Consider the following 25,496-nt stretch of genomic DNA (forward strand, 5'->3'; position numbering starts at 1 on the left):
GGAACTGGCCGACTACGTGTTCCAACTGTGCCAGTTCACCCCGCCCGACAACATCACCTTACCACCCGGGTAAATATACACCTTATCTCAAACACATAAGGTCTACATTCGAGATGGTGGAACAAATGATCCGCCGCTCCTGCGCCCTACCACCGAACGACACTCCCCGACCCGTGGACAAGATGGAACTGGCCGACTACGTGTTTCAAATGTGCCAGTTCACCCCGCCCGACAACATCACCTTACCACCAGAGTAATTATACACCTTATCTCAAACACATAAGGTCTACATTCGAGATGATGGAACAAATGGTCCGCCGCACCTGCGCCCTACCACCGAACGACACTCCCCGACCCGTGGACAAGATGGAACTGGCCGACTACGTGTTCCAACTGTGCCAGTTCCCCCACTCGACAATGGGGTTGGTTGGCCGGTCGAAATAATTAGCAGATGGCGCCAGCATAGCTTGCCCTGTCAGTCCCTAGAATTGTGTCAAATTTTTGTTTTTTTAATGCCCTGGATGCCAGCCCTTTAAGCCAAATCTCATAGAAAAAGGGGCAAGCTATGATGGCGCCATCTATGCAAACCTTTGATAGTTGCCAACCCCATTTCCTTGCCACCTGGGTAAATACATATTAAAACACTAAAGTGAACCTTATTACAAAGTTAGAAGGTTTATAACCCGACGACGCGTTGCTATATAGTAAAAACTGGCTGACTACGAATCCCGTGGTTCGCCTTACACTTACGCTAAAATATACCTTTTTGTAAGGATGGAAAAATCTACCACTCGAAAACGTTTCCCTACCAGTGTCCATATCGGTACCAGATGATTGTGTTTCCTGGTCACAATCACAGCCGCGTCAGTCGTTTAGGCGTAAGACAATTTCAAATGGCGACTTGCTCAGGGAAATTGAAGTATCGTTGAACCGCAAATGATATTCATAATTGTTTGCAGGTACACGGCTCCTCCACTGGCCATCACGTCACTATACTGGCGAGGATGGATCCTCCTGGTGATGCTGGCGGCGCACAACCCCGGCGGGTTCGCCGAGCGCGCCGCCGCCGCCTACCCCACGCTGCGGGCCCTCGTCGAGACCTGCATCACCAGGTCAGTACGAGCAGCCATTGTACTGGCGAGGATGGATCCTCCTGGTGATGCTGGCGGCGCACAACCCCGGCGGGTTCGCCGAGCGCGCCGCCGCCGCCTACCCCACGCTGCGGGCCCTCGTCGAGACCTGCATCACCAGGTCAGTACGAGCAGCCATTGTACTGGCGAGGATGGATCCTCCTGGTGATGCTGGCGGCGCACAACCCCGGCGGGTTCGCCGAGCGCGCCGCCGCCGCCTACCCCACGCTGCGGGCCCTCGTCGAGACCTGCATCACCAGGTCAGTACGAGCAGCCATTGTACTGGCGAGGATGGATCCTCCTGGTGATGCTGGCGGCGCACAACCCCGGCGGGTTCGCCGAGCGCGCCGCCGCCGCCTACCCCACGCTGCGGGCCCTCGTCGAGACCTGCATCACCAGGTCAGTACGAGCAGCCATTGTACTGGCGAGGATGGATCCTCCTGGTGATGCTGGCGGCGCACAACCCCGGCGGGTTCGCCGAGCGCGCCGCCGCCGCCTACCCCACGCTGCGGGCCCTCGTCGAGACCTGCATCACCAGGTCAGTACGAGCAGCCATTGTACTGGCGAGGATGGATCCTCCTGGTGATGCTGGCGGCGCACAACCCCGGCGGGTTCGCCGAGCGCGCCGCCGCCGCCTACCCCACGCTGCGGGCCCTCGTCGAGACCTGCATCACCAGGTCAGTACGAGCAGCCATTGTACTGGCGAGGATGGATCCTCCTGGTGATGCTGGCGGCGCACAACCCCGGCGGGTTCGCCGAGCGCGCCGCCGCCGCCTACCCCACGCTGCGGGCCCTCGTCGAGACCTGCATCACCAGGTCAGTACGAGCAGCCATTGTACTGGCGAGGATGGATCCTCCTGGTGATGCTGGCGGCGCACAACCCCGGCGGGTTCGCCGAGCGCGCCGCCGCCGCCTACCCCACGCTGCGGGCCCTCGTCGAGACCTGCATCACCAGGTCAGTACGAGCAGCCATTGTACTGGCGAGGATGGATCCTCCTGGTGATGCTGGCGGCGCACAACCCCGGCGGGTTCGCCGAGCGCGCCGCCGCCGCCTACCCCACGCTGCGGGCCCTCGTCGAGACCTGCATCACCAGGTCAGTACGAGCAGCCATTGTACTGGCAATCCCTGCAAAACTTGCTTGCTGGATGGATCTCAGCAAGATCCAATTTGATCCTAAAAACTTCACGAATATTCATATACAGTTACTTAAGACATATGGCGCCGTATACCGTCAGCGTCGTCCGCGGTCAAACTCGGGGACACGTTTTTTTAGACTACACACATCTAGATATAGTCACAATCAATGAAATTTTATTGACGAACATTGACGTAAAAATCAGTTCAGACGAGATAGAAAACGTCTTCGCTTACTGTCTCACACAACTACACTTACATCTCCAAACGTATTGTTACAGTAAACCTAGCGTGGAATGGAGCAACAGCGCCGCAGAAGCGGAACGGTTAGAAGCCGAGCGAGCCGCTGTGCTGCAGCTGGAGACGCACCTCGCAGCCGCCAGCAACGCCAAGCTGCCCATTACTGAACACAACTCTCGGCTGCTCAGTCAGGTATACAATTCTATAGCTATAAAGACACCCTGTCTAAGTAACTTCGGCTATTTCCATAGGGTTTTGTGTTTTGGCATACTAATCTGGGGTAAAATCACCAATAACATAATATACGAGAAGCAGTGGACTCCTCTAACTGACCTTACTGACGCCATATTCCATTTCAGCTGACGACCCTAGATCCACTCGGGCCAGCGCGCAAGCCTCCAGCTTCCATCCTCGAGAGCCTGCAGCAGACCAGCCAGGCGCTCCGCCTCGGCCGCCTGCTGTGCCGGCAGCCGGCCCTGCTCCTCGAGCTGGTGGAGCGGCACGGCACGCGCCGGGCCATGCCCTGGCTGCACCAGCTGCTGCGCCACGACCAGCTGGAGCTCAGGTGTGTATACATGTACATACATGACCAGCCAGGCGCTCCGCCTCGGCCGCCTGCTGTGCCGGCAGCCGGCCCTGCTCCTCGCCTCTGCTGCTGGTGCTGCTCGTGGTGGCGGCACGCGACACGCGGGTCGAGTGAGTGAGGATATATGTACTTACTATGTAGAAAATTAATCCAAATAAAATATAATTTCATCGTGTGATATTTTTATTCAAATAACAAAACTTTTTAAGGCAAATAATCAGTTCAAAAGCCACCAAACTTTTCAAAATCGTTAAAATAAAAATAAAAAACATTTATTTCAATTTATTTATTTCCCTTAAGTACAATTTTAATTTACATCATGTTGTTCATAAGAGCAGGAAACGATTCTTCCGTACTAGTAAAAACTGTATGATGGCAGGAAGCACCACCTCTCCCGGATCACATTAAATCTTATCTAGCAGTAGGTATACATGTATTTGCGCAGTACTAGATATATATACATATATATATGTAATATTGTATAAAGATGACAAGAAAAAGAAAAAATAAAACAGGTTGCAACAAGAAAAAAAAAACAAAGCAAATAGAATTGGAAATAAGTGTTTGTGTATGTGCGCGCGTGTGAGTGTATGTGTGTGTGTGTGTGTGTGTGTGTGTGTGTGTGTGTGTGTGTGTGTGTGTGTGTGTGTGTGTGTGTGTGTGAGAGAGCGCGCGCGCGCGTGTGTGTGTGTGTGTGTGTGTGTGTGTTGTATGTGTGTGTAGTTGTCATCACTAGTGAGATTCTAAAGATCATGAGAAGCATAGCATGTTTGGAAGCATATATGGATATATGATGGATATGTAATATATGAGGGAAGCACAACGTATATAGAAAAAAAATAGATATCAAGATTATCAAGCATTGCGTGACTGATGGTTCATTTTAAGTGGAGGGTAATTCTTTAAAAGTCCAGGTTTTATTAAGTTAGGTAACCTTTTTGTATTAATTGTATTTAGTTTAGTTTAGACAGTGATTTTTAGGAGTTTTTCAGTGTCATCGTAGTCGTATAGTTTCAAAAAAGATGTAACGGCCGCTTTACAACGATTCACTGTTAGCTGAGTTTGTAGTTGAATTAACGAGTGCCTATTACTTTACAGTGATAATGATCAATAATTAGTTTTTATTTGCTAATACAGACAGAAGCCATGCAAATATTTATAACAATACAATATTAAATTATCATGTTTCTGTCCACGTTTTGTTATAGCCTTATTTTTGTATCATTAAATACATACTTTCACATTATATACACGTAAAATTTTAGACATTGTATCACAAAATAATACGGTGACTAGAGATAGCATAGATATTTAAACTAAAACTCCGATTAAGTACCACAATTGTAAAGAGGTATATTATTTATTTATTTATTTATGTTAAGGAGAACCAACAGCTATACACTTACAATAAACAACAAGATTAAAACAGGAAGCCAATTACAGGAACTCACAGGTAGTAACAAAATATTCAATTTTAAACTAATGCTAACACTTACGCACACACACATGCGTACAAAAAAGAGAGAAAAAATAACATAAAATAAAAAACATACCAAATTGAAAATTAATGGCGATGGAAGCCTTACAATTTTTTTTTTTTTTTTTTTTTTTTTTATACTACGTCGGTGGCAAACAAGCATACGGCCCGCCTGATGTTAAGCAGTCTCCATAGCCTATGTACGCCTGCAACTCCAGAGGAGTTACATGCGCGTTGCCGACCCTAACACTCCTCTCCCTCGAGCTCTGGCAACCTTACTCACCGGCAGGAACACAACACTATTAGTAGGGTCTAGTGTTATTTGGCTGCGGTTTTCTGTAAGGTGGAGGTACCTCCCCAGTTGGGCTCTGCTCTAGATCTGGAATGACATCCGCTGTCCTGTGCCCTACCACACAAAGCGAGATGTTATTCACAGTGCCCATACCTCTCTTTTGGACGTAGTTTAAGGACATACCCGGGTCGGGGGACATACCCGGGTCGGGAACAATAATCCTAAGTTTTGAACACTTAGTTCATTAGCCCCTCTAGGGGCTTCTACTTATAGGTATACTTATTCAATAACAACAGAGGTCACATAGTTCCAGATAAAAAACACTCTAAAGTAAAATTGATCAGATTCAAATGAAGAATACATATTTAGTGACAAGGCGCCAATACACTAAGTTGATAAATTCCATGCATTTCATCGCGTAATGAAAACGAAACAAAAAAAAAAAAAGAAAAAAGATTACATCTACGAGTAACATTACATTAATAGAAATGTCGCTCACATAAAACACCGCTCAACCAAACTATGCCTCACATTAGGAACTTTACAGTTGAATATATCGATATCAAGTTCTTTCGATAGCTCATTTAGCCTTCGACTCGCGCGAACCAGGAAGCTATTCTGTCTATATTTGGAGGATGCAGTCTTAACAGATATTGGGGGATGGTACCTTTTAGAGCGATAGGGGGTAATAAAAGAAAGTTTACTAAGTAGCTCGGAACAGTCAGTTACACCACTGGTGATGTTCAGGAGAAAGGTAATATCAGATATGTCACGTCTTTTTTGCAATGGGACTAGATGGTGTTTCTTACAAATACTTAAATAATTGGATGAGCTATAGGGATATTTCAGTTTAAAGCATAAATATTTTATAATTTTTTTTTGAACGCGTTCGATTCGGTCAACGTAAGTATTATAGCAGGGGTTCCAGACCTGTGACGCGTACTCCAGTTTACTCCGCACATATGCGCAATAAAGCACTTTCAGGGTTTTAGCTTGGGTGAAGTATATAGAATTTCTCATTATAAAGCCTAGCGCTTTTAGTGCTCCACTAATAATACTATATGTGCTTGTCAAATATAAGTTTAGAATCGTGAATAATACCCAAATCCTTCATATAAGTTACTTTCTCAAGCGGGTGACCCTTTATTGTATATGATGTGGAGGTTACATTGCGTTGACGGGAAAATGTAATTGAAAAGCACTTTGAGGGATTAAGCTCTAACTTATTTACTTCACAGTACTCATTATTATAGCATATTCTCCAATAATCATACTTTACTCTTAAATTATATTTCCCGGTTACAGTCTGTAAAATAGTACATAGCAGGCAGGTCCCGATTTTAAATCGATCAAGAAAATGCTAGTTTATAAATTATTATTAAGTACATATATTTAATAAAACTTTTTTCCTAGTTTCTAATGAAAAGTAAAATAGACGAATTGGAAAATTTGAAGCATAATCAAACCGTGTTGGCTAACGTATCCATACTCCGCGCTTTCCGCCGCTGCAGATGTTTACTCCACGCCTTTCGGTGGCTCCGCATCGACAAGAAGAAACCGAGCACACCGAACAGGCTCAACAAACTCACTATTATACAAATATGGCGCACCGTGATGTTCTGCGTGAAGTCGATCGCCAGCAACATCGGCGGGTAGAACGATATCGCCGACGTTATACAAGCGGCCGTCGAAAATGTTATATTCTGACACACATTTTTCCTTGAACCTTTATCACGTTTTGCTAAAGTTATCAAGGTGTATAACACCCTCAGATACAGTACCGTATTTATCGCTTTATAGAAACAAGTTATACCAAAAGAAATGTATCCTACATGACGAACTTTTAAATGACCTAACCATACTGTTAAGAATAGTACAGATCCTTCCAATAAAGTTCCTAGCCAGGTGAATAAATTTGTAATCAAATATCTATGTCGGATCCGATTGTTAAACACTTTCACGATATCCATGTAAAACATCACAGTGGCCACCAACAGCCAGTGGCTCATCGCTATGCGAGACAGCACAAACGCTACTTGAACTAAAATCTTACACGTGGGCAGTTTAAAGTACGTGATATCAAACACTTCGCCATTATTCAAATGAGCATAGAAAAACGTTCGGTTTAATGTATAGTTCATTAATAACGTGACAATACTCATTATAATCACATTCAGAAACACATAGTTTTTAAATTGTCTCCATCGGGTGATTAGGATCCATGAGGTGACACCGAAGATAACACTGCCTGTAGCTACCACTATGTTGGTGGTGAACACACTGAACATTATCCAGTACACGTACGGAAACATTTCATCCGGATGGATCCTGGGTCCAGGCCACAAGTCGAACTCACATCCGTAGATATCATCGTGAATCTTTTTGGGATCGACGAAAACTTTCCAAGAATAATTCATCTTCATTGTAATCCCACACTGTGATCCGAGCTTCGTACTTATAGCATTATTGGTTTTCCTCAACTTCAGATGTCATTTTATAACTTGCTTTCTAACTTCGTTTACTAATTTCTTTTTCAAGTGTCATCTGTACTTTTCAGTCCAGTTTTCTGCCTCTTCGCGTTTCATACCGGCTTATAGAACATTTTTCACTCCCACGCTTACACCATTTTCTAATTTATTTAAAAATTATTTGAAATATAACAGACAAACAGGTTTACAATAAATGCATGGTTGCAACAACAATATATCGTTTTACCTCCTGTGTAGCTTGCACAAGTATTTCCCACTTTTTGCTCGGTAAACCCTCTGTCTAGCCTGTAACGAGGGAGACGCACTGAGCAAAAGGCTAGAAAACATACGTGTAGGTAAAGATTATTCAAATAACAAGTAGCCTGAGTCAATAAGGAAAATATTTTACATTGTATGAGGATGCAGTGATTGATTGAAATGTGCATCGTAATTCATATGCTGTATTGTCTGTTAACTTTCCTAGTTAAATTAATTAGTAAACAAAACTAACGAGACAAACGAATACGATTACAAAAAAATAAATTAACAAAAATCAACCTTACTTAGGTATTGATATGATTCGCTATGGCTCTTGCTTAAGGGGCTACCCGAGGTTTTCATCGATTTTTGACAAGTTTTGAATCGTATCTCCTACTTTTGCACTACATTATTATTCACAACGACGGGACTTAATCGCGTAAAATAATAATGAATAAAAATCGTGAAAGTTTAAATCAGTGTTTTGCACTACATATACACGGTGTTTCATGATCCACTGAAAACCTAAAAATAGTTTGTTCAGAATCGATAGGAGAATCGATCGCGCTATGTTTTAATGGGGGTAATTTTTTTATTATTTTTACATGCCCATTCTACAGGTTTGTAATGCAACAATATCAATAACTATTTGTCAATGAGCAACACCCTTAACTGGCCATATGTAAACCTTATCTCGTTGCAATAAGGTATGCAAATGGTCTGTCAACAGTGTTTTTTTTTAATGGTAACTAGCAATTGTTTGATGTCACTAAAACGACGAAGCATCTTGTGTAGAATTACCAGTCGAATAGAATTAGCCTCATGCATGAAGTTTATATTTGAACGAAATATGTTTTATTCGGATGTTTGTTACCGTTATATCATGTTACAAATGCATTTCCGTTTTTAAATTACCATTTAACTACTTAAAATTATAAATAAAAAGTACAAAAATTTGCCCGCGAAAAGCTAGTGAGCGAAACGCTCGAAACGCCACGTGACGTCACGCGTTCGACAGATTAGTGTCATTAGTAGCAAACGTCAGTTGGACCGCCCAACGTGTGACGTCATCACGCTCTGTCGAATTCGCGCCAAAAATTATGAGCGTTTCAACCGCTCAAAAATTTTCAACGTTTTAAATATTTTTTAATAAAATAATGTTAAGGTTTACAAAAGTATTTTTATCATTTCCGGTGTTCCAACGATATAAATTATAACTGAGGTAAATATGGGATACTATATTTCTTAAAACCGTTGCTGTTAATATGATAAGCTACCAAAAACATTAGAAAACTATGGGATTCAAATTGAAGGTCATTGGGGCATGGGATCCCCTTAACTTGTGGACCTTGTGGTAGTAATTAGTGAGTTATTGGTTGTCACCTGACGTTTATAGGTTGCCGCTTGCCGCTGAGCAATAGCGTCTCGTTACGACTTGAACGAACGTAGGTGGTTATTTAAGTACCTTGTGATGACGCAGTCTTAACTGACCGGTCATTGTTTGTATTGTTAAAGTGAACGGAGTAGGCTTTTTCTTTTTGTAACCATTATCATCATTATTTAGATGTTGGCATATGAAAAATCATAAGTAGTCTTGTTTTCATTTACCACCGGACCCTGCCTATTTTTGTATTTTTTTAATTTAAACTTCTTTGCACAATACATGAAGAGTACAAATAGTGTGATGAGCATGGATTTGTTCCCGAGTCATGGGTCACCGGGGCGTGCGGTGTGGGTCAAGTTTGGAAGAGATCAGAGCAGCGTGCTTGATACGTTTGCGTTTTTTTTTAAAATATGGACGCCCGCTGGTCGGGCATCCACTCATTTTGCACACTTATACATTAAAAAAAATATATAACTTTGCTAATCCGCGAAATAATAAACAAACATAAACATAATTTATTCAAAATACGTGGCATGCTTACATTCATACATAACAAAGGCTTACAAAATAGTGACGTTTTACATGTGCCTGAACTAGGGTACCCTGTGTTTCACGTGTGTGTGTAATAACGTGCTAGTCAATTATTACACATGTTTTTTTTTTAAATAGTGTGCTACCAGTGCAATGCTTGTGCGAGTTCCTATCCGCGGGCGGTGCGGGCGGCGAGGCAGGCAAGGCGGGCGAGCTGGCCGCTCACCTGCGGCGCACGGTGGCGTCGAGCGAGGAGGGCGCGCGCGCCGTGCTGCAGTACTACACGCAGCGACTCGCGCACTCGCATGCGCCCACCCGCGCACAAGCCAACAGGGTAAACATGTTTATATAGCGAACAGTTTCCAGCACCTGCGGCGCACGGTGGCGTCGAGCGAGGAGGGCGCGCGCGCCGTGCTGCAGTACTACACGCAGCGACTCGCGCACTCGCATGCGCCCACCCGCGCACAAGCCAACAGGGTAAACATGTTTATATAGCGAACAGTTTCCAGCACCTGCGGCGCACGGTGGCGTCGAGCGAGGAGGGCGCGCGCGCCGTGCTGCAGTACTACACGCAGCGACTCGCGCACTCGCATGCGCCCACCCGCGCACAAGCCAACAGGGTAAACATGTTTATATAGCGAACAGTTTCCAGCACCTGCGGCGCACGGTGGCGTCGAGCGAGGAGGGCGCGCGCGCCGTGCTGCAGTACTACACGCAGCGACTCGCGCACTCGCATGCGCCCACCCGCGCACAAGCCAACAGGGTAAACATGTTTATATAGCGAACAGTTTCCAGCACCTGCGGCGCACGGTGGCGTCGAGCGAGGAGGGCGCGCGCGCCGTGCTGCAGTACTACACGCAGCGACTCGCGCACTCGCATGCGCCCACCCGCGCACAAGCCAACAGGGTAAACATGTTTATATAGCGAACAGTTTCCAGCACCTGCGGCGCACGGTGGCGTCGAGCGAGGAGGGCGCGCGCGCCGTGCTGCAGTACTACACGCAGCGACTCGCGCACTCGCATGCGCCCACCCGCGCACAAGCCAACAGGGTAAACATGTTTATATAGCGAACAGTTTCCAGCACCTGCGGCGCACGGTGGCGTCGAGCGAGGAGGGCGCGCGCGCCGTGCTGCAGTACTACACGCAGCGACTCGCGCACTCGCATGCGCCCACCCGCGCACAAGCCAACAGGGTAAACATGTTTATATAGCGAACAGTTTCCAGCACCTGCGGCGCACGGTGGCGTCGAGCGAGGAGGGCGCGCGCGCCGTGCTGCAGTACTACACGCAGCGACTCGCGCACTCGCATGCGCCCACCCGCGCACAAGCCAACAGGGTAAACATGTTTATATAGCGAACAGTTTCCAGCACCTGCGGCGCACGGTGGCGTCGAGCGAGGAGGGCGCGCGCGCCGTGCTGCAGTACTACACGCAGCGACTCGCGCACTCGCATGCGCCCACCCGCGCACAAGCCAACAGGGTAAACATGTTTATATAGCGAACAGTTTCCAGCACCTGCGGCGCACGGTGGCGTCGAGCGAGGAGGGCGCGCGCGCCGTGCTGCAGTACTACACGCAGCGACTCGCGCACTCGCATGCGCCCACCCGCGCACAAGCCAACAGGGTAAACATGTTTATATAGCGAACAGTTTCCAGCACCTGCGGCGCACGGTGGCGTCGAGCGAGGAGGGCGCGCGCGCCGTGCTGCAGTACTACACGCAGCGACTCGCGCACTCGCATGCGCCCACCCGCGCACAAGCCAACAGGGTAAACATGTTTATATAGCGAACAGTTTCCAGCACCTGCGGCGCACGGTGGCGTCGAGCGAGGAGGGCGCGCGCGCCGTGCTGCAGTACTACACGCAGCGACTCGCGCACTCGCATGCGCCCACCCGCGCACAAGCCAACAGGGTAAACATGTTTATATAGCGAACAGTTTCCAGCACCTGCGGCGCACGGTGGCGTCGAGCGAGGAGGGCGCGCGCGCCGTGCTGCAGTACTACACGCAGCGACTCGCGCACTCGCATGCGCCCACCCGCGCACAAGCCAACAGGGTAAACATGTTTATATAGCGAACAGTTTCCAGCACCTGCGGCGCACGGTGGCGTCGAGCGAGGAGGGCGCGCGCGCCGTGCTGCAGTACTACACGCAGCGACTCGCGCACTCGCATGCGCCCACCCGCGCACAAGCCAACAGGGTAAACATGTTTATATAGCGAACAGTTTCCAGCACCTGCGGCGCACGGTGGCGTCGAGCGAGGAGGGCGCGCGCGCCGTGCTGCAGTACTACACGCAGCGACTCGCGCACTCGCATGCGCCCACCCGCGCACAAGCCAACAGGGTAAACATGTTTATATAGCGAACAGTTTCCAGCACCTGCGGCGCACGGTGGCGTCGAGCGAGGAGGGCGCGCGCGCCGTGCTGCAGTACTACACGCAGCGACTCGCGCACTCGCATGCGCCCACCCGCGCACAAGCCAACAGGGTAAACATGTTTATATAGCGAACAGTTTCCAGCACCTGCGGCGCACGGTGGCGTCGAGCGAGGAGGGCGCGCGCGCCGTGCTGCAGTACTACACGCAGCGACTCGCGCACTCGCATGCGCCCACCCGCGCACAAGCCAACAGGGTAAACATGTTTATATAGCGAACAGTTTCCAGCACCTGCGGCGCACGGTGGCGTCGAGCGAGGAGGGCGCGCGCGCCGTGCTGCAGTACTACACGCAGCGACTCGCGCACTCGCATGCGCCCACCCGCGCACAAGCCAACAGGGTAAACATGTTTATATAGCGAACAGTTTCCAGCACCTGCGGCGCACGGTGGCGTCGAGCGAGGAGGGCGCGCGCGCCGTGCTGCAGTACTACACGCAGCGACTCGCGCACTCGCATGCGCCCACCCGCGCACAAGCCAACAGGGTAAACATGTTTATATAGCGAACAGTTTCCAGCACCTGCGGCGCACGGTGGCGTCGAGCGAGGAGGGCGCGCGCGCCGTGCTGCAGTACTACACGCAGCGACTCGCGCACTCGCATGCGCCCACCCGCGCACAAGCCAACAGGGTAAACATGTTTATATAGCGAACAGTTTCCAGCACCTGCGGCGCACGGTGGCGTCGAGCGAGGAGGGCGCGCGCGCCGTGCTGCAGTACTACACGCAGCGACTCGCGCACTCGCATGCGCCCACCCGCGCACAAGCCAACAGGGTAAACATGTTTATATAGCGAACAGTTTCCAGCACCTGCGGCGCACGGTGGCGTCGAGCGAGGAGGGCGCGCGCGCCGTGCTGCAGTACTACACGCAGCGACTCGCGCACTCGCATGCGCCCACCCGCGCACAAGCCAACAGGGTAAACATGTTTATATAGCGAACAGTTTCCAGCACCTGCGGCGCACGGTGGCGTCGAGCGAGGAGGGCGCGCGCGCCGTGCTGCAGTACTACACGCAGCGACTCGCGCACTCGCATGCGCCCACTCGCGCACAAGCCAACAGGGTAAACATGTTTATATAGCGAACAGTTTCCAGCACCTGCGGCGCACGGTGGCGTCGAGCGAGGAGGGCGCGCGCGCCGTGCTGCAGTACTACACGCAGCGACTCGCGCACTCGCATGCGCCCACCCGCGCACAAGCCAACAGGGTAAACATGTTTATATAGCGAACAGTTTCCAGCACCTGCGGCGCACGGTGGCGTCGAGCGAGGAGGGCGCGCGCGCCGTGCTGCAGTACTACACGCAGCGACTCGCGCACTCGCATGCGCCCACCCGCGCACAAGCCAACAGGGTAAACATGTTTATATAGCGAACAGTTTCCAGCACCTGCGGCGCACGGTGGCGTCGAGCGAGGAGGGCGCGCGCGCCGTGCTGCAGTACTACACGCAGCGACTCGCGCACTCGCATGCGCCCACCCGCGCACAAGCCAACAGGGTAAACATGTTTATATAGCGAACAGTTTCCAGCACCTGCGGCGCACGGTGGCGTCGAGCGAGGAGGGCGCGCGCGCCGTGCTGCAGTACTACACGCAGCGACTCGCGCACTCGCATGCGCCCACCCGCGCACAAGCCAACAGGGTAAACATGTTTATATAGCGAACAGTTTCCAGCACCTGCGGCGCACGGTGGCGTCGAGCGAGGAGGGCGCGCGCGCCGTGCTGCAGTACTACACGCAGCGACTCGCGCACTCGCATGCGCCCACCCGCGCACAAGCCAACAGGGTAAACATGTTTATATAGCGAACAGTTTCCAGCACCTGCGGCGCACGGTGGCGTCGAGCGAGGAGGGCGCGCGCGCCGTGCTGCAGTACTACACGCAGCGACTCGCGCACTCGCATGCGCCCACCCGCGCACAAGCCAACAGGGTAAACATGTTTATATAGCGAACAGTTTCCAGCACCTGCGGCGCACGGTGGCGTCGAGCGAGGAGGGCGCGCGCGCCGTGCTGCAGTACTACACGCAGCGACTCGCGCACTCGCATGCGCCCACCCGCGCACAAGCCAACAGGGTAAACATGTTTATATAGCGAACAGTTTCCAGCACCTGCGGCGCACGGTGGCGTCGAGCGAGGAGGGCGCGCGCGCCGTGCTGCAGTACTACACGCAGCGACTCGCGCACTCGCATGCGCCCACCCGCGCACAAGCCAACAGGGTAAACATGTTTATATAGCGAACAGTTTCCAGCACCTGCGGCGCACGGTGGCGTCGAGCGAGGAGGGCGCGCGCGCCGTGCTGCAGTACTACACGCAGCGACTCGCGCACTCGCATGCGCCCACCCGCGCACAAGCCAACAGGGTAAACATGTTTATATAGCGAACAGTTTCCAGCACCTGCGGCGCACGGTGGCGTCGAGCGAGGAGGGCGCGCGCGCCGTGCTGCAGTACTACACGCAGCGACTCGCGCACTCGCATGCGCCCACCCGCGCACAAGCCAACAGGGTAAACATGTTTATATAGCGAACAGTTTCCAGCACCTGCGGCGCACGGTGGCGTCGAGCGAGGAGGGCGCGCGCGCCGTGCTGCAGTACTACACGCAGCGACTCGCGCACTCGCATGCGCCCACCCGCGCACAAGCCAACAGGGTAAACATGTTTATATAGCGAACAGTTTCCAGCACCTGCGGCGCACGGTGGCGTCGAGCGAGGAGGGCGCGCGCGCCGTGCTGCAGTACTACACGCAGCGACTCGCGCACTCGCATGCGCCCACCCGCGCACAAGCCAACAGGGTAAACATGTTTATATAGCGAACAGTTTCCAGCACCTGCGGCGCACGGTGGCGTCGAGCGAGGAGGGCGCGCGCGCCGTGCTGCAGTACTACACGCAGCGACTCGCGCACTCGCATGCGCCCACCCGCGCACAAGCCAACAGGGTAAACATGTTTATATAGCGAACAGTTTCCAGCACCTGCGGCGCACGGTGGCGTCGAGCGAGGAGGGCGCGCGCGCCGTGCTGCAGTACTACACGCAGCGACTCGCGCACTCGCATGCGCCCACCCGCGCACAAGCCAACAGGGTAAACATGTTTATATAGCGAACAGTTTCCAGCACCTGCGGCGCACGGTGGCGTCGAGCGAGGAGGGCGCGCGCGCCGTGCTGCAGTACTACACGCAGCGACTCGCGCACTCGCATGCGCCCACCCGCGCACAAGCCAACAGGGTAAACATGTTTATATAGCGAACAGTTTCCAGCACCTGCGGCGCACGGTGGCGTCGAGCGAGGAGGGCGCGCGCGCCGTGCTGCAGTACTACACGCAGCGACTCGCGCACTCGCATGCGCCCACCCGCGCACAAGCCAACAGGGTAAACATGTTTATATAGCGAACAGTTTCCAGCACCTGCGGCGCACGGTGGCGTCGAGCGAGGAGGGCGCGCGCGCCGTGCTGCAGTACTACACGCAGCGACTCGCGCACTCGCATGCGCCCACCCGCGCACAAGCCAACAGGGTAAACATGTTTATATAGCGAACAGTTTCCAGCACCTGCGGCGCACGGTGGCGTCGAGCGAGGAGGGCGCGCGCGCCGTGCTGCAGTACTACACGCAGCGACTCGCGCACTCGCATGCGCCCACCCGCGCACAAGCCAACAGGGTAAACATGTTTATATAGCGAACAGTTTCCAGCACCTGCGGCGCACGGTGGCGTCGAGCGAGGAGGGCGCGCGCGCCGTGCTGCAGTACTACACGCAGCGACTCGCGCACTCGCATGCGCCCACCCGCGCACAAGCCAACAGGGTAAACATGTTTATATAGCGAACAGTTTCCAGCACCTGCGGCGCACGGTGGCGTCGAGCGAGGAGGGCGCGCGCGCCGTGCTGCAGTACTACACGCAGCGACTCGCGCACTCGCATGCGCCCACCCGCGCACAAGCCAACAGGGTAAACATGTTTATATAGCGAACAGTTTCCAGCACCTGCGGCGCACGGTGGCGTCGAGCGAGGAGGGCGCGCGCGCCGTGCTGCAGTACTACACGCAGCGACTCGCGCACTCGCATGCGCCCACCCGCGCACAAGCCAACAGGGTAAACATGTTTATATAGCGAACAGTTTCCAGCACCTGCGGCGCACGGTGGCGTCGAGCGAGGAGGGCGCGCGCGCCGTGCTGCAGTACTACACGCAGCGACTCGCGCACTCGCATGCGCCCACCCGCGCACAAGCCAACAGGGTAAACATGTTTATATAGCGAACAGTTTCCAGCACCTGCGGCGCACGGTGGCGTCGAGCGAGGAGGGCGCGCGCGCCGTGCTGCAGTACTACACGCAGCGACTCGCGCACTCGCATGCGCCCACCCGCGCACAAGCCAACAGGGTAAACATGTTTATATAGCGAACAGTTTCCAGCACCTGCGGCGCACGGTGGCGTCGAGCGAGGAGGGCGCGCGCGCCGTGCTGCAGTACTACACGCAGCGACTCGCGCACTCGCATGCGCCCACCCGCGCACAAGCCAACAGGGTAAACATGTTTATATAGCGAACAGTTTCCAGCACCTGCGGCGCACGGTGGCGTCGAGCGAGGAGGGCGCGCGCGCCGTGCTGCAGTACTACACGCAGCGACTCGCGCACTCGCATGCGCCCACCCGCGCACAAGCCAACAGGGTAAACATGTTTATATAGCGAACAGTTTCCAGCACCTGCGGCGCACGGTGGCGTCGAGCGAGGAGGGCGCGCGCGCCGTGCTGCAGTACTACACGCAGCGACTCGCGCACTCGCATGCGCCCACCCGCGCACAAGCCAACAGGGTAAACATGTTTATATAGCGAACAGTTTCCAGCACCTGCGGCGCACGGTGGCGTCGAGCGAGGAGGGCGCGCGCGCCGTGCTGCAGTACTACACGCAGCGACTCGCGCACTCGCATGCGCCCACCCGCGCACAAGCCAACAGGGTAAACATGTTTATATAGCGAACAGTTTCCAGCACCTGCGGCGCACGGTGGCGTCGAGCGAGGAGGGCGCGCGCGCCGTGCTGCAGTACTACACGCAGCGACTCGCGCACTCGCATGCGCCCACCCGCGCACAAGCTAACAGGGTAAACATGTTTATATAGCGAACAGTTTCTAGCACTTGCGGCGCACTCGCGTGCGCCTACCCGCGCACAAGCTCAAGGTCAAGTTTAGTTTTTGCACAATTACTCGAAACAGTAACTTTAAAGCCTGCAAGCTTTAATCCGAGGGCCGCAGTCAGGAATCAGCTTCCTTTCGAGAGTCTGATTCTATTTAGGCACTTTTCACGGGCCATACTTTGGAGACCGCTATTTCTTGCGATCAGTGAGGATAAGGAGGCTCTTGTCGTTGTTTTGATGTATTGGATAAACTAAATGTTTTGTTTGTTTTGCAGGGCCTCAAACTAGTTCTGACGCAGGCTGAAGATACGGCTGAAATGGACTACAACGCAGACGTCGGCCCTGAGTAAGTGTAACGTTTAGTGTGACCTACTTGTTCATCTAAATGACTTCTGTATCTATAGTTTACCTGTAAGTTTGAGGATATAATCAACAGCATTCTAAGAGAAATTGCCGATAGGTTTGATTGTCCGATCCTCAAGCACTGGACCGAGCAAATTAAAAGTGTTGTTCAATTCATAATATAAGTAGGTACCTATTGTATTAAATACTAACACTAGATTAAGATTCTGCTTGTAGTACTAACACTCTATGGATGCATTTGTCCGAAATAAAGAAATTTTATTTATTTATAATTATTATAAAAAATTGCAAAATATTGACACAGCTATTAAAGTTAGACCAACATAAGTCTGCAATGTTATTTTTATTTTTTATTTTTTTAAATTATTTATTAAGAAACAAACAGTCTTATAAAACAGATGAGTATTTAAAGTAACATTTTTCTGGCAATAGACCTATAGTTTCCTATATGTAAACGAATATTAATAAAAACTTATTACTAAGTACAAATGACAAACAATACATGCATATTGTACATATAGTCCGACAAGAAATTGCAGAAAATTAATAAGAAGAAGATGGCAATAATTTTGATTTTGATAGCACACGCGGTGCAAGTGTTATTTATACGTCATACTTTCATAGAAGTTTGACTTTTAAAATAACACTTGCACTGCGTGTGTTATTGAAATCTTTGCAGACTTATCTTGGTCTCACTCTATCAACAACGGGTAAAATAAATAGGCAATCGTCATCAGAAGACGCAACACAGAGGTTGCTGAATATTAAAACTAGATTTCTAGAGTTTAACGCAATATTTATCTTCAGGGAATGGCTCGAGCTGCTAGTCCAGCTTCGCCACTGGGATGCCGTCCGCGACGAGGTCCTCGCCCGTCTCCGCGCCGCCTGCCTCGCCGAGTGCGTGCCGCGCCACCTCGCCGCCTACATCGCCTTCCTCGCTGAGCACGCCGACACCCTCCCTCCCCTAGTGCTGGTATGTAACTAGACGACCCCTCGCCGAGTGCGTGCCGCGCCACCTCGCCGCCTACATCGCCTTCCTCGCTGAGCACGCCGACACCCTCCCTCCCCTAGTGCTGGTATGTAACTAGACGACCTCTCGCCGAGTGCGTGCCGCGCCACCTCGCCGCCTACATCGCCTTCCTCGCTGAGCACGCCGACACCCTCCCTCCCCTAGTGCTGGTATGTAACTAGACGACCCCTCGCCGAGTGCGTGCCGCGCCACCTCGCCGCCTACATCGCCTTCCTCGCTGAGCACGCCGACACCCTCCCTCCCCTAGTGCTGGTATGTAACTAGACGACCCCTCGCCGAGTGCGTGCCGCGCCACCTCGCCGCCTACATCGCCTTCCTCGCTGAGCACGCCGACACCCTCCCTCCCCTAGTGCTGGTATGTAACTAGACGACCCCTCGCCGAGTGCGTGCCGCGCCACCTCGCCGCCTACATCGCCTTCCTCGCTGAGCACGCCGACACCCTCCCTCCCCTAGTGCTGGTATGTAACTAGACGACCCCTCGCCGAGTGCGTGCCGCGCCACCTCGCCGCCTACATCGCCTTCCTCGCTGAGCACGCCGACACCCTCCCTCCCCTAGTGCTGGTATGTAACTAGACGACCCCTCGCCGAGTGCGTGCCGCGCCACCTCGCCGCCTACATCGCCTTCCTCGCTGAGCACGCCGACACCCTCCCTCCCCTAGTGCTGGTATGTAACTAGACGACCCCTCGCCGAGTGCGTGCCGCGCCACCTCGCCGCCTACATCGCCTTCCTCGCTGAGCACGCCGACACCCTCCCTCCCCTAGTGCTGGTATGTAACTAGACGACCCCTCGCCGAGTGCGTGCCGCGCCACCTCGCCGCCTACATCGCCTTCCTCGCTGAGCACGCCGACACCCTCCCTCCCCTAGTGCTGGTATGTAACTAGACGACCCCTCGCCGAGTGCGTGCCGCGCCACCTCGCCGCCTACATCGCCTTCCTCGCTGAGCACGCCGACACCCTCCCTCCCCTAGTGCTGGTATGTAACTAGACGACCCCTCGCCGAGTGCGTGCCGCGCCACCTCGCCGCCTACATCGCCTTCCTCGCTGAGCACGCCGACACCCTCCCTCCCCTAGTGCTGGTATGTAACTAGACGACCCCTCGCCGAGTGCGTGCCGCGCCACCTCGCCGCCTACATCGCCTTCCTCGCTGAGCACGCCGACACCCTCCCTCCCCTAGTGCTGGTATGTAACTAGACGACCCCTCGCCGAGTGCGTGCCGCGCCACCTCGCCGCCTACATCGCCTTCCTCGCTGAGCACGCCGACACCCTCCCTCCCCTAGTGCTGGTATGTAACTAGACGACCCCTCGCCGAGTGCGTGCCGCGCCACCTCGCCGCCTACATCGCCTTCCTCGCTGAGCACGCCGACACCCTCCCTCCCCTAGTGCTGGTATGTAACTAGACGACCCCTCGCCGAGTGCGTGCCGCGCCACCTCGCCGCCTACATCGCCTTCCTCGCTGAGCACGCCGACACCCTCCCTCCCCTAGTGCTGGTATGTAACTAGACGACCCCTCGCCGAGTGCGTGCCGCGCCACCTCGCCGCCTACATCGCCTTCCTCGCTGAGCACGCCGACACCCTCCCTCCCCTAGTGCTGGTATGTAACTAGACGACCCCTCGCCGAGTGCGTGCCGCGCCACCTCGCCGCCTACATCGCCTTCCTCGCTGAGCACGCCGACACCCTCCCTCCCCTAGTGCTGGTATGTAACTAGACGACCCCTCGCCGAGTGCGTGCCGCGCCACCTCGCCGCCTACATCGCCTTCCTCGCTGAGCACGCCGACACCCTCCCTCCCCTAGTGCTGGTATGTAACTAGACGACCCCTCGCCGAGTGCGTGCCGCGCCACCTCGCCGCCTACATCGCCTTCCTCGCTGAGCACGCCGACACCCTCCCTCCCCTAGTGCTGGTATGTAACTAGACGACCCCTCGCCGAGTGCGTGCCGCGCCACCTCGCCGCCTACATCGCCTTCCTCGCTGAGCACGCCGACACCCTCCCTCCCCTAGTGCTGGTATGTAACTAGACGACCCCTCGCCGAGTGCGTGCCGCGCCACCTCGCCGCCTACATCGCCTTCCTCGCTGAGCACGCCGACACCCTCCCTCCCCTAGTGCTGGTATGTAACTAGACGACCCCTCGCCGAGTGCGTGCCGCGCCACCTCGCCGCCTACATCGCCTTCCTCGCTGAGCACGCCGACACCCTCCCTCCCCTAGTGCTGGTATGTAACTAGACGACCCCTCGCCGAGTGCGTGCCGCGCCACCTCGCCGCCTACATCGCCTTCCTCGCTGAGCACGCCGACACCCTCCCTCCCCTAGTGCTGGTATGTAACTAGACGACCCCTCGCCGAGTGCGTGCCGCGCCACCTCGCCGCCTACATCGCCTTCCTCGCTGAGCACGCCGACACCCTCCCTCCCCTAGTGCTGGTATGTAACTAGACGACCCCTCGCCGAGTGCGTGCCGCGCCACCTCGCCGCCTACATCGCCTTCCTCGCTGAGCACGCCGACACCCTCCCTCCCCTAGTGCTGGTATGCCTCGCCCGTCTCGCCCCCTACGTACTAAATAGGGTTAAATTGGGTCCGTTTTGTAATGCACACTGTTTTGTTATTTTTTGTTTTTGTTGTCTGTACAAGTGTACATGTTTGTGACTGTCACGAGTAAAGGTTTATTGATATTTATACTAAGTCTTTGCGAACACGTAAAAAAAGACAAGATACCGTCTATTCTCACCGTTGCTGACTAAACTTTACCATGTATTGTGTTTCTTTGTGCAGGACTTGAGTCAAGTGGTGATGGAGCGCCAAGTAGTGATAGGTGGCGTACTTCCACCGGCGGAACCCCGAGCTGTGCCTGATCGTCTGCAGCACCGCACTCTTCACGCCATCACCTCCATCTTCTACACACACTTGCGGAAGGTGCGTGACAACACTATGACTCATTAGCCACTAGAGATTACCTAACGAAATCGCAAACGAACTCGTTACCCGACCAGCTCACAATTCATAAATTTTAACCTCTCTCAAATATTCAGCACCGTGATGTCACAGAGTTATCGCTGCAATGATGTCAACTACTAAAGTGAGAGTGGTTTTTGACGCACCAGGGAGAATTCTTTTTTTTTTTTTTTTTTTTTTTTAATTTATTTAGGCAACAAACAGTCATATACAAAAATGATGTAATAATAAGCAATGTGTTAATAGACCTTGAGTGCCCTACCTTAATTAAATAATTTCTAATCTAAAGTAGCTAGTGTAGGAGCAGTAAGCGGAAAACAAAGTTATCATTAATTAACAAACTTATCAGTAACTTGAAGTGTATCTATATTCATTCATCCATGTATATGTATGCACGGGCAGGTTGCTTACTCGTACATACAACCACACGGGGTACACAAAGAAAGTTATAAATTATTTGTGCATAAGTTACCTATTACAATGTTAAATTATAGAAGTTGTTACAAAAGTTTAATTATACCTACTTAAATAAACAGTTTGTTATTGTTTACAATTTCGATTTGAAGTGAGTAATAATTTGTTTTTTAAAACTTTCACAGGTTTTATACGAAAAAAGATCAATGTGGGATACATTTATATTATAATAATTGAGACAACGGTTGAAATAAGAATTTGAGCAATATCTTGTACGAGAGAAAGGAATAGAAAATAATTTCTTATGGCGTGCAGTGCATCGAGGTATCTTAAATAACAACGTACCAAGAAGTGAGGGGGAGTCAATAAAGCTGTTAATGATTTTGTAGAGAAACATTATATCAAACTGTGCTCGACGATCTTCAAGTGTCAGCAATCCATAGTGAACAAGACTATTTTTATATGAGTTTCGACTCCGTCCCATACGGAAGTCGATAGACTTGAGAAATTTCCTTTGTACACGTTCTATCCTATTGATATGACACTTAAAGAAAGGGTTCCAAATGATACACGCAAAATCTAGGATTGATCTGACTAAACTGTAGTATAATATCATGTATGTAATTTCGTTTTGAAAAGGCCTACAAACCCTTAATATAAAACCAAGTTGTTTGTAAGCCCTTTGAACAACGATATCTATGTGATTATTAAAAGTAAGTTTATTATCTATTAAAACCCCAAGGTCACGGACTTTGTCAACCCTGATTATGTGGTGATTATTTAATATATAATTATATGTTATTGGATTTTTGTTACGTGTAAATGTGATTATATTGCACTTATCAGGATTAAGAAATAGTTGATTACTCTCACAATAGTCAGACAGAGAATTAATATCGGCTTGAAGCTCGCAACAATCATTGACTGTGTTAATAATCTTAAAATTTTTTGCATCATCAGCATATAACAGGTGATGACTGCTGCCAAGTACATCACCAATATTATTTATATAAAGTGTAAACAGTAATGGACCGAGATGCGACCCTTGAGGGACACCTGAAGGAATGTAAAGAAAATCTGACATGAAACCTTTGATCGAAACGGCTTGTGAGCGATTTGTGATGTATGACTTGATCCATCGGAACAAGTCGCCATGTATTCCGGCACTCCAGAGCTTCTCTAATAAGATTCTGTGACTAATTTTATCAAAAGCCTTGGAGAAGTCCGTGTACACGACATCGACTTGGCATTTATTATTTAGTGCGGTTAGTAAAAAATCTGTAAAGGAGACTAAGTTGGACTCGACACAACGACCTTTGAAAAATCCGTGTTGATTTGGAGACAAAAAGTTGCGAACTGCAAAAGATAGGTCATTAACAACTATTTTTTCTAATATTTTGCCAAATATACATAGTTTTGAGATTGGTCGGTATTGGGATACATCATCTTTTTTATTGTTTTTGGGTATAGGAGTTATTAGAGCTTGTTTCCAGCGGTCAGGAAAAGTCCCCGAAGCTAATGATTTTGTAAAAATATACGTTACTGGGATTGTCAGTTCCTTTGCGCATTTATTAATAAAAAGAGGATGTATTCCATCCGCCCCCGCCCCTTTATTTACATTAATTGATTTAAGTTGCTGAAAAACAGTATCAGAATTGATTTTTATTGAATTAATATTTAAGGGTGAATTGGGATTCTCGTTTGTGATTATGGTATCAGAGTTACTGGATTTTACAAAAACGGAGTTAAAGTATTTATTAAATAGGTTACAAATTTCTAAGCTATCGGTAACATCTCGTTCCTTATAAACAAACTTATGTGGATAATCTGAAGAGCCCTGTTTTGATTTTACGTAAGTCCAAAAATATTTAGGGTTCAATTTTATTTTATTTTCCACATCCCGAATGTAACTTTCATAACATACTTTTTCTAAATGCTTAGAGCGGCTTCGGAGAGAGGAAAAATAATCATAATCAGACTGCTGGCCATATTGCTTCCATTTCTTATGATATCTTCTCTTTTCGGACAATAGTTTAATTAAAGGACGGGAAAACCAGGGTGGATAACGATTAGAGGAACATAGTTTTTTAGATGGAACGTAAAGAGCAATAAGTTTGTTAATAATTTCATAAAAGTAATCTACTTGTGCCTCTATGCCACTGAGTTTCGAAAATTCCTCACACCAATTTACGTCCTCCAACTCTGATTTTATGGCATCGAAATTTGACAGATGGAACATCTTTTTGAAAGCGTTCCTATTAGGAGATAAGGGTTCAATATAGGATATGATTGTATTTATGTTGAGAGCGGGGTGGTGACCATCCTCCGAAGTAAGCGGTCGCGAGCATGAAGAGACCTCACATACTTTGTTACTGAAAATTAAGTCGAGAACTCGATTATTTTTATTTTGAACAAAATTAAATTGATAAAGTTGTGATAAGCTCATAAAATCGGCAACCAACGTCGCAGGATAATCGTTATTCGCAATAATACCTATACCTACGGAAACTGGGTCTCGAAACCACGTAGCATTTGTAACATTAAAATCGCCAACAATTAGGAAAGTATCATTTGGATGCTTGTCACCTTCGTCATATATTCTATTTAATAAGCTAGTTAGTAAGTTGACATGGTTTTGTCCATGCGGAATGTAAGTGCAAATAATGTAAAGATGGGTACCGCGAGAAGGGGGACATGACGCGGGAGCGGGCGCGTGCGCCGGTCCGGTAGGTATGCTCACCCACAGCTCGTCGGCCGGCGGCGGCGCCGCTAGCTCAGGCCGCAGCTCGGGTCGCATCGCGCCCCGGACCGCCACCGCAACCCCTCCTCCACGGGCCAGGCCACTCACCATCGGGTCTCGGTCCTTTCGAAATACTATAAAACTGGGGTCGAAATATTCTGAACTGTAAAAAGATTCATTAAGCCAGGTTTCGGTCAAACATATAATATCATAGGAACTACTAAGTACGTTACTAAAAAACTCATTTGATTTTGTCCTCAATCCCCTCACATTTTGGTAGTAAATCGATATATTTAAGTCAGCTGCGCCTGTAACGGGAAAAAATCTTAGTTATTTTAAACAGATGCACTTGCACGCATAAGTACCTACATAACATAGCAACAAGTAATATCGCTCCTCCCGAGCGCTCGTGATAAACAACTATTGTCTCAAATAGATTATTGTATTTGTGGATAAGTAACATAAGGTTGAAGTTACAATAAAACAAACTCGTCTTAGCAACAATAAAAATCGAAACATGAGTACACAAAACCAAAAAACTAATTAATAGACGTAAAAGTCATCTGGATATTTTCGAAAGATCACTTTCTTTGGAGATTAGAACCGGCTTTTGGTCATCTTTTTTTATAACTAGGATTTTGCATTCCCTCACGAAAACATGTTTGTAGCCGCATTCTTTGCTGATGGCTCTCACTTTGCGAAGTAGAAGTTTGTTCTCTGGCGACAGATGCTCACTGATGTACACAGTCCTGGCAGGCCCATCGAAGTCCAGATCAGCTGTAGTGAGGCCCCGCCGGGCCCGTACAGCCGACATCAGCTCGTTTAACATATTGTCGATATGATGTCGTAGGTAGGTGCTCGGGTTACTTTTAATGTATCTTACCTTTTAGATACCAAGCTAGGTATAGTAAAAGTAACCCTAACTAAGAACTTATTAGAAGAAATACTAAACTGGCAATTTGTATCGTTCCACACCATGCCTTTGTG

General features: G+C 50.5%; 1 protein-coding gene across 1 annotated transcript in view; it reads left to right on the forward strand.

The window, feature by feature from the left end:
• The window catches only part of LOC134748227 (integrator complex subunit 1), a 72,720-nt gene that overhangs the window by 14,619 nt on the left and 32,605 nt on the right, over positions 1-25,496 (forward strand). Inside the window, exons 13-19 of the mRNA XM_063682948.1 lie at positions 960-1,112; positions 2,547-2,697; positions 2,865-3,070; positions 9,640-9,835; positions 17,294-17,364; positions 18,189-18,354; positions 21,176-21,316. Of these exons, the coding sequence (XP_063539018.1) occupies positions 960-1,112; positions 2,547-2,697; positions 2,865-3,070; positions 9,640-9,835; positions 17,294-17,364; positions 18,189-18,354; positions 21,176-21,316 (1,084 nt within the window). The remainder of the gene's footprint in view (positions 1-959; positions 1,113-2,546; positions 2,698-2,864; positions 3,071-9,639; positions 9,836-17,293; positions 17,365-18,188; positions 18,355-21,175; positions 21,317-25,496) is intronic.

This window comes from Cydia strobilella, chromosome 16, assembly GCF_947568885.1.
Source record: "Cydia strobilella chromosome 16, ilCydStro3.1, whole genome shotgun sequence".
NCBI lineage: Eukaryota > Metazoa > Arthropoda > Insecta > Lepidoptera > Tortricidae > Cydia > Cydia strobilella.